Source organism: Phoenix dactylifera, chromosome 15, assembly GCF_009389715.1.
Source record: "Phoenix dactylifera cultivar Barhee BC4 chromosome 15, palm_55x_up_171113_PBpolish2nd_filt_p, whole genome shotgun sequence".
Lineage (NCBI taxonomy): Eukaryota > Viridiplantae > Streptophyta > Magnoliopsida > Arecales > Arecaceae > Phoenix > Phoenix dactylifera.
In genome coordinates this window covers 11,361,560-11,371,927 of record NC_052406.1, presented here as the reverse complement: position 1 = coordinate 11,371,927, position 10,368 = coordinate 11,361,560, and the positions used below count along the sequence as shown (strand labels likewise).

At 36.9% G+C, this 10,368-nt stretch overlaps 1 protein-coding gene across 1 annotated transcript; it reads left to right on the top strand.

Moving 5' to 3' along the window:
• The first annotated feature begins 202 nt into the window (after positions 1–202).
• LOC103711527 (monodehydroascorbate reductase 2, peroxisomal) lies at positions 203–9,778 on the top strand. Its single transcript, XM_008797699.3, has 7 exons — positions 203–381; positions 3,109–3,160; positions 3,971–4,051; positions 5,522–5,640; positions 5,804–6,023; positions 6,155–6,273; positions 8,535–9,778. Exons 1-7 carry the CDS (start codon positions 262–264, stop codon positions 9,240–9,242), a joined length of 1,419 nt encoding a protein of 472 aa, XP_008795921.1. The 5' UTR covers positions 203–261; the 3' UTR covers positions 9,243–9,778.
• The last annotated feature ends 590 nt before the right edge of the window (positions 9,779–10,368 follow it).

Below are 10,368 nucleotides of genomic sequence, written 5' to 3'. Positions count from 1 at the left end.
CATTTGGTTTGCTCATGCCTTATATGGTGCATAATGATATGAAACAACTAGAATGACAAAATGCAATAGAAAGAATGGGATTTGAACGTGGACAACAAAATCTCTATATGCAATATTAATTTAAAAATGATGGTTATTGGTTTGATCGTCTTCTTTACGCGTTAAAAGACATCTCCCGAGTCCAAATAAATACCCCTCCTCCCATATCCGTTCGCTTGGTAGCCGAGGGCGAGAGGGCGAGAGAAGAGAGAGCCCACCGAGATGGGGAGAGCCTTCGTCTACGTGATCCTCGGCGGAGGAGTCGCCGCCGGATACGCGGCGCTCGAGTTCGTCCGGCTAGGAATCTCCCACGGCGAGCTCTGCATCATCTCCGAGGAAACCGTCAGCTCCCCTCGTTCCATCTCTTCCCGATTCTATTCATTTTCTCATTACATCAGCTGTTCGATCCTTGAAATTGTTCTACTTTGATGTCTTTACTGGGTTTCTGATTGATTTTGATCTATTTAACGGTGAATCTACCAATAAGCTTGGATTTTTTTTTTATTTGCTGTTTGGAATTTGGTGAACTGAATTACTTGAGAAGTTGATGATTGTGAAGGGTTTTGGTGGGAGATTTTGGATTTAAGGAAAATGGGAACTTTTCTTTGATGTGTTCGATGTGAATTGAATCTACTCAACAGTTGCTCGAACACCTGATAGCTTAGGTTTCTGTCTGCTTTTCTGGATTTGGTGAACGTAGGCTTGTTGAGAATTTGATATTTGAAGGGTTTTGTTGTGAGATTCTTGATTTAGGGAAATAAACTTTTGTGGATATATTGTGAGTTTAATGTACAATTGCTTTCCGGGACGCGGATATGTTTGATTTTGTTCCCTTGATAATTGGGTGATCGAGTTGGAAATCTAGAGTTGCTGCTTTTGATTGGACGAACTTTATCTGGGATGAGGAATAATGATTTATCTCTTCTTTCCTTTTCGTTTTTCTTTCTTGAGGTTTTTGGATAACGGTGTGGACATAATAACAGTGATTTCTGACATTGTAATAATGATGCGGATTTTAATATGCGTAGTATGTAATTCTTTTGGGTTCTCAATAAAAATTGGTGAGATGTTATACTTTTGGTAAAAAGATGAACAGTTAAGAGAATTAAGTAGTTGATTAGAGTATGATGTTCGATAAACTGTTGGTTTTCTAATCACAGAGACATTGCACAATATCACATTTTTAAATTGCTGAGAGATTGAGATGGTGGATCAATGTGGCAGTGACATCCTACTTTAAGCATTCTAGTCATCACAAAATGCTACATGAGGATCTCTATTGTTGCTTTGGAAAGCTGAGCTGGATTTGTTTGGTAAAAAGTAGGCTAATCTTAAAGATTTAGGGACTGTTATAAAGCTGTAATACAAACTTTTCAATTATACCGTTCTTTCTTTCTTGCTTGCTTTTTATTTCTTTTTAAATATATCATTTCTTACAAGTTCTTTTCTTTACCATTTCTTTTTTGAAGGGGGTAAGCTGGGGGAAGCTGAGATACAGTAATTTTGTTCCCCCCCCCCCCCCCAAGATGGTAGAATTTACTTGTTTATTGTTTTAGATTGTGATTCAGTAAAATGTTTTTATGTTTATAAAGAGAGAAAATGATAAAAGCATCGAAGACCATGTGGTTGATCGAGCTAACTACCATGGTTGATACTGTCATGTTAACATTTATTGGTTACCACTGCAGGAAAAGCTTGGAAGGCCTAGCTGTGACATTAGATTTGCGACTGTGATTCTGACCAAGTGTTTCATCCTAATACAAAAATTTTTATGTTCTATTTTTCGCTTTTGTGGCTCCTTGGGAAATAACATGATCTGGTCCTTTCCAAAGGTTTTGAATAATCATCAGCATTATTTTGGCTTAACTTAGTTGGGAAGCATTCTAGTTTTGGGGTTCAAATTCAAGCAGATTAAGAATTTTCTGGTTGAACCTTCACAATTTAGAATTTATGTTTTTAATCAGTTCAAGTTAGTTGGAGCTTATGTACCTACTTTAAACTGAACCTCTTTTTTTTCTTTCTTCTCTCTTTTTTGTGGTAGGGCCAGATCCAATCTTTTGCTACCCATAACAAACTTCTTAAAAGCTAGTTAAAAGTTAAAACTTTTAGGTAATTGATCCTTTTGCTGGCCAACTTCTTTAATTCTATGCCTAATGCAGGAAGAATATGTAATTCTGGGTTAAAGCACTGCCCCAATATATCCAGCATCATCTTTTTATTTATATTTGTTTATTCATCTTCAAAGTCTCTCTTGTATCATGTGGCGGCTGTCTTTTGTGCTTTGGCTAACCAGGAAGCAATGCTTTGCTAAATTCATTTCATATTCAATGAAGCAGGCAAATGCTGTATGCCCAAACTGAATTAACCCACTAAACATTTAGATCAGATTTTGCATCTAGTTTTATTCGGTGTGGGAAGTATGACTTTCTACAGGCATATTGGTTTGGAGCAATTAAGTAAACATAGTCCACTGCCATGCTAATGTTCCTTAACCAATTTTTTTTCAAAATCTGTGCATATCATGAAACCAAAAACTCTTTCTCAGTCCAACAATGAAATTGCGTAATAAATAATTAATGCGTGTAAATATATTTGTAAGCCATCTAGTTGATTGATGGTCCCGGAACTAGCCAACCTAGCAATCCTAGAATATTTGTTGAGGTTCAGTTCATGCTTAACTGTTTATAGCATGGTTCGCTTCTCATACCGGGCATACTATACCATGTCGGTACCAAAAGGAGACTTAGTACAAGGGGCATACTGAGTCTTGGTATGCTGAACTGACACTTCTACTGGACATATCGACACTAAACCAGCATGGTACCAGTGTGGAGTTTTGCACCGAGATGACGAGCCTTGGTTTACAGTATTGAGTCATGAAACTATTTTTATATTCTCACTTGAATCTCTTGTGAAGTCATATGTCCTAGTATATTAACTTGTATCTAAACTATGCTTCACTTAAATTATTGTAGTGACTATATAACTGAAATTCTGAAACTAAACATGCTCTTAGGTGTGTTTTTTGACATGGGATGTTCTTGATGAAATTCTGCATGTTGCATGCAGGTTGCACCTTATGAACGACCTGCTCTAAGCAAAGGATTTTTACTTCCAGAAGGTATCATTCAATTGGTTCAGGCTGGTTACTATTAATGAAAATTGACATGCTGTAAAACATATATAAATGATTTAATTTATTCCCTCCTATCAAATGCATATGCCTCTCATCCACCAAACTGAGCATCCTCTCTCCTTTCTTTCCCTAATCACACCATCATCAATTTCTCTTACTTCTTTTAAATTTTCTCTTCACCCTGTCTTGTTACACCTTCATTTGGTTTCATCTGGTGATGATCATAGTTTAAAAAATTAGCAAGCCCATTCTGAAGTTCAACTCAAATCTGAGCATCTATCCCTGACTTGAAACTTGCAACAATTGATCTGAGACTCAGCTTTCTTGTGAAGTCAGAAGCTCGATCATGTTCTAAACCAACTCAAGTGGCTCGGCTGAGTCTTTGACACTTTGATTGTTGTCCAACATTTTCTAATTATATTTCCTTAATATATTCTTTGTTCAATTCTTGCATATTATCTAGTTGTTGAGTATGCTATTACTTCGAAATCAAGACTACATTAGGTTGATTTGCTGTATTGAGTGAAGAATTGTTCTATCTAAAAATTGAACTGTAGCGGTGTAGACTTTCTTCTATCTGCCTACCAAGGCATGAACTATATGTTTCAAATGGCACTCAGCATGAATCACCATCCAATCTGCTTAGTATTGATTGATAGCATTAACTCCCTTTCTTCATATTTCCTGTGGCAAAGTTTACTTCATTGCTAAAGCATTTATACCATATAATATGATCTTCTAAGTTAAATTCTGTCTTCATACATGGACTTGACATTATGCTATGTTTATCTGCAGATCCTGCACGTCTTCCATCCTTTCATACTTGTGTAGGCGCCAATGAGGAGAGGTTGACACCAAAATGGTATAGGGAGCATGGTAAATTCTTGTTTTCCCCTACATCTTCAATTCTAGTTGCTGTTTCTTTCATTTGGCATATTTCTTTAGTTACAATTTTTTTCTAGATACTTTAATTTCCATGTATGCAAATCAACTTCGCAAACAGAAAACAACATGCAGAATATACTCATTAATGAAAAGAATATTTTATTGATAATATATTAATATGTCTGAGACATCTGATAGTGCTGTATCATGCCTATGGTTTGTTTTACATATAAGCATGTAATTATATAAACATCCAAATCACTAAGAAATAAAATTAGGATTTGTAAGAGCTGAAGTGGGCTATGTTTATTTTACTTCATGTTACTATAGCAGGTAATGCTTTAGTGCATTGGAATTCTTGCATGATTAACAGATCTTTAAATCCAAGGTTACAAACCTGAATCTACCCAACTCATCACCTTACGTTTTTAGAGAACAACATCAATTATATTCTAATCTTCTATATTCTCTAGGTATAGCAGCTTTTTTACCATTAATGGAGTTAATGTACAATTCTAAACATTTCTTCAATTATATCTTTTGTTAGTATACACTTAATTCTATACATTTCCTCAAGTGTTCAATGCTCCAGTAGTGACATTAACAATGGCTACGTAGAAGCAGTTCGGTTAGGATGCAGTGGCTAGGATGAGCTTATCTTTTTGAGTTCTATTTGCTTTGATAATCCACAGATAAATGATTTCCTTCTATGCCATACAATATATGTGAAATTAGCTTGCCTTTCTTGTCTTCTTATTTTGGATTATCTGCCCATATTGCACACGTTTGGTCAAAAACTACATTTATTTAAATTTGAGCTATCTAATGTTTTGTTGTGGTCAGGGCCAAAGGTTTGGGCACACCGATTAGTAATTGTAGGGTCAGAAAAGCATGGATCCTATACATCAAACAGAATTTGGTTTGAAGGGTTTGATGAACCTGAGGATTCACAACTTGTATCAACTGTGGAATCTTATTCTTAATAAACATTTGAAGAAACAATGTTGAATGAAAGCTATTATTTGAGATACCCATAACGCTTATCTATTGCCATTCCCATGCCTGTCATGGGCTGGCACAATGCATACTGTTCCATGCCAAGTCATGCTGTTTGTATGGCAGGCTGTGGCCAAAAAAATGGATTGATGCCATCCTGTACTGGTTCATGCCTGTGGGTGCTGGACCAGCACAAACTGGCATGGACTGATACAGACTGGCAGAGACTGGTGTGATGGCAGAGACTGTACCGGTTCATTGTACCTTTAACCTCTGTCCACATTAAGTTTATACGTGCCAACTCTTATACATTGTCAACTTCCAATATTTGCGTTAGCTTTCAGCATCTTTTTCTTTTTTGCTATGACTCATATTGCACCTGCCAACTCGCAATATTTATTAATAGCATCATCCCTTTTCATTACTAGGAGATCCTAAATGCAAATTGTGGTCTTGCTTTTCTAGGCATTGAACTAGTTCTTGGAACTAAGGTAAAATCTGCTGATGTGAGGCGGAAGACATTGCTCACAGCAACTGGGGAGACTATCAGTTACAAGATTCTCATTATCGCAACAGGTGCTCGGGTACTGAATCTAATTTCTTTCTTGCATAATTAAATTCTTATGCATTTTGATACTATAGGACACTTTTTTTTGCTATACGTATTCTGAGAGACTTTAAAATCCAAAATTTAATTAATATGATGAGAGCCATTTGCTGAGCTATAATGCAAATATTGCCTTGTAGGCTTTAAAGATAGAAGAATTTGGAGTGAGGGGATCTGATGCAGAAAATGTCTGCTATTTACGCAATTTGGCTGATGCGAGTAGGCTGGTGGACGTAATGCACTCTTGTACTGGTGGAAATGCTGTTGTCATTGGTGGTGGGTACATAGGCATGGAATGCACGGCAGCTTTGGTTAAACATCGAATAAAAGTAACTTGGGTGTTCCCTGAGAAACATTGCAGTAAGTATTTGATATTTTGCTGTATATTATATTATATTATATTGTAGTTCCACCATCATTTTTATAAGGATGTATCCTATGCAAGTCTGAGTAGTTCGTGTAATCTGATAGAATCGCAATTATGTTTACAGTGGGTCGTCTATTTACACCAAAGATTGCTGCATTTTACGAAGACTATTACAAGTCAAGGGGAGTTAATTTCATTAAAGGAACAGTTCTGGCATCATTTGAAAATGACTCGGGGGGGAAGGTAATGCCTCATTCTTTTAATCATCGAAGATGTGACTAGTTAAACTTTACAGTTTGAGAATGTTTGTGTATCCTGATCCTGTAATAAACAGAATGATGAATGATGATCAACATCCAGTGCCACACTAGCCACAAGATCTCAGTATGATGTGCTTATCTTTTGGTTGCTCCTGGTATTTGAAGAGCTGGTCAAACATATCATACAAAATCCATTATAAAATGCAGTTTTGCCAGACTTGAAACCTAGTTTCTACATTGGTTTTGAGGTTGAGACCTCAACATGATCCAAAGAATCAGAAATTAGGTTATGGTGAGGCTAGAAAAAGTTGAACGCTATGCAGGTCCTCCTGAAACATTTCAGCTTATTGCAAATGATGATAGAAAAGGTGATTTTCATTATAAATATTAATAAATATTCGATATATAAAGGTGTGAATATTCTTAACACAATACAATAGACATGATGAATGAAAGACTTGCTTATAATTTTATATTGAGGATGGCAGAAAGTCTGAAGCTGCATAATGTTTACATATAAATTTTTTTATGTATACAATCTTATGAATGTAGTTAGCTATTAACTTCTTGGATGACAGCTCCAGGTGAGCAATAATATGCATAATCTGAGCACTATTTACGATATTATTTAGCAAAATATTATTGTTTTATTTTTAGAAGATATGTTCTCAATTGTTTAATTAGAAAATTGGAAATATTATGTTTAAAGCTTTTTAGAGCACAATACTCCAATTGCTTTTATAATATTTTGTATTTAGGCTGTGTTGATTCAGTAATAAAAGATAGCAGGCCTTGGCACAACAGTAAGATTGCTTCACTGTGATCTACATATCATGAGTTCGAAACACGGAGCCTCTCCTCATGTACATTTGAGCCTCCCCAAACTCTGCAATGGCAGGAGCCTTGTGCGCTGGGATATCCTTTTTTGGTTTAAAAAATAGAAAAAATAGGAATAGTAGAAGTTATACACATGGGAAAGTTGTGCCATGAGCTATGCCAATTTTTGTCCAGCTCCACTTTTGAATAGAAAAGGTGCCATTTGGGAATACCTTTTGAATGATGATTTCTTTGCCCAGAAAAAAATAAAAAGTTGGCCTGTGCCAAGAAATACCTTATGACATCTCCCCCTTGAAATAGTTAATGACTGCAATAAGCAAGTTTGGCCAGCATAACTGTTCCTAAATTATTCCTCCTTTCCAAATACTGTTTGGCAGGCATAAGGCTTGTTACGTTATGCACAAACTAAACACAACCTTATGCCCCACTTGGTCTTTGGCCACTTCATCCCCAGTTTATCCAAGGATAAGTTTCCAAACAAGCTAATAAAGCCCTGGTCTCAATGAGACCCATAAGACCCTCACATAACTGCAGACTTGGCCTTATATAGACCTAAGATCCTCTGGTCGCTGACCAGACCTAGGTCTCAGTGGGGGAGGCTGTTTTTTTTTTTTTAATTTAATTGAGAGAAAAATTATACTACTCTCCATCGCATCTCCCATGTCCTTCAGCTCGCTTATTCATTGAGTAATATGATATAATGTTATGTAATATTATGCCATTATATTACTATTATTATTACTATTATTATTATTATTATAATTATTATTATTATTATTATAGCATACAATACAGTGACAATTTGATATTATAATATTATATTGTTACAGCATGCATCATTGTCATAAATTGTATTGTTGTAATATTACAGTATGTCTATTAGCAAAATAATACTGTGATTATTAATATCATATGCTATAAAATATCATCATCATCATCATCAGCAGCAATACTTGAATTTAATTTCATCCCTTCCTCATGAACTTCCCAAAGACATAAGTTCAGATAGGATAGTGGGGTTAGCAAGGGCATAACTTATTCACTTTCTAAAAACGTACCTTTTCAAACCCCAACAAGCAATCAAACAGCATGTTTTAAAACCTCCTCAGCATCCAAACACAGAACAGATTTGGGACTCAGAAAACCAGGTTTCATTCATACCGCCTCGTTTTATTTCTCTAAAACCAGGTCTCAGTTTAAAGGCCGTTCCAAATGGGGCCCTAAGGTTTTTATATTTTGAGGTTTTCTTTTTAAACTAAAATTATTTTCCCCCCCTTGAAACAGGGAATAGTTTGTCAAGAGTGGGCATAGTTAGGGTGAGATCTTCCAATCAATTTACATTGGAGCACCTGCACAATTTAACATCTCTGACAGGCAGTAATCTTTATCTGATTGGTCCTGTTTCAGGTGACAGCAGTGGTCCTTAAAGATGGCAGACGTCTACCTGCTGACATGGTTGTGGTTGGCATTGGGATCCGTGCAAACACCGGCCTATTTGAAGGTCAACTGAATATAGAGAAAGGTGGGATTAAGGTGAACGGACGAATGCAAACTAGCAACAGTTCTGTGTATGCTGTAGGTGATGTTGCTGCATTCCCTGTCAAACTCTTCGGCAATGATATCCGCCGACTTGAGCATGTCGACTCTGCACGAAAGACCGCAAAGCATGCAGTGGCTGCCATCATGGCGCCTCAGAAAACTGGTGACCTTGACTATCTACCATTCTTCTACTCTAGAGTCTTCACACTCTCTTGGCAGTTTTATGGAGATAACGTAGGTGAAGTTGCCCACTATGGTGATTTTTCTAGTGGGAGGTTTGGTGCGTATTGGGTCGACAGGGACCGGATGGTGGGAGCTTTCCTTGAGAGTGGAAGCAGAGAGGAGTATGAGGCGATAGCAGAAGCTGTTAGGCTCAAGGTGACTGTCAAAGACATGACTCAGCTTGAAAGAGATGGCCTTGAATTTGCTTTTCAGATAAGCCAGCAGGCAATGCCAGAGGTCGGGGTTATTGTGGAAAGGCCCATGTATGCATGGCATGCCACAGCCGGTGTTGCTGTAGCTCTGTCCATTTCTGCATTTGCTTACTGGTATGGAAGGCGGCGCAGGATTTGGTGAGAACGAGAAAAAAAAAAATTATGGAAAGAACTAGTGCAGTATCTATATAATGAATTAGAGCCAACACTAGCGTCACCACAGCAGGTGAAAAGTGATTGAATGCAGAGAGAAGCTTTGTCGTAGCATGACTAATGAAAAAAATGTTATGAAAAGAATGGGTGCAGTATCTATAGTAATGAATCAGAGCCAACAATGGCATCACAACAAGTGAAAAAGTGTTTGAAGGGAGACAGAAGCTTCATTGCATGCAGTATGACCAATGAAAACTTCTTAAAAGAGCCGGCACGAATTGAGACCCTTGGTGATCACTGTACATCATCTTGTATAGCATCCTGGGTGCTGCAAAATCTTCTTGTCTGCTACATATACATATACGTTACGCTCTCGTTGGTTGTTCTGAATCATACATATACTTATTGTGAACTGATTTCTATCTGCCTTCTAGATTTGTAGCAGCTTATATTATTCATCTGATTTGTTGGTTGCGGCTATTGTACTCATTGAATTATATACACGGAAAGGGAGACGTCAATTGATTAATTTCGCATTTTTTTGAAAACGGAGGGGGGCTCCACTCTACCCAGCTGCTCAGGTGCAGGCAGTATTCGAACTCAGGCTGTTACCAAGTTGACCAGTTGCAGCCACATTGCAGTTGGCAAAGATGAAATGGTCAATTTGATCCCCTAGGGAGGAAGATGGATGCACTGAGGTTTTGCTTTTCCCAGAACATGTGCTTTCGGAACATTGATTATTTTTTAATGCATTTGAAGAAAAATTCTGTATGTTGCTTTGCTCTATGGATCAGGATGGCTGCAAGTACTTGAAACACACAAATTTAAGATGGAAAAATACATAATTATGATGGAAAAATTAAAAAAAATAGATCTTAACTCTCAAAGTCAAAAGAGACAAAAGAGGAATAGTATACAAATTGATACATCTGAAGCGTAGTTTAAGATGTATTTTTATTTTTCTTTTCAGCAATAGATTAGAGGGGACAATAATCTCCACCATGTTGAGTTATGCTTAATACACCTAGCTCCCATGACAACCCAGGCCGACCTCGATGAAACTTTTTATCGTTTTACAATTTTCTTTATCAAGCAATTTCATCGATATTTTGTCA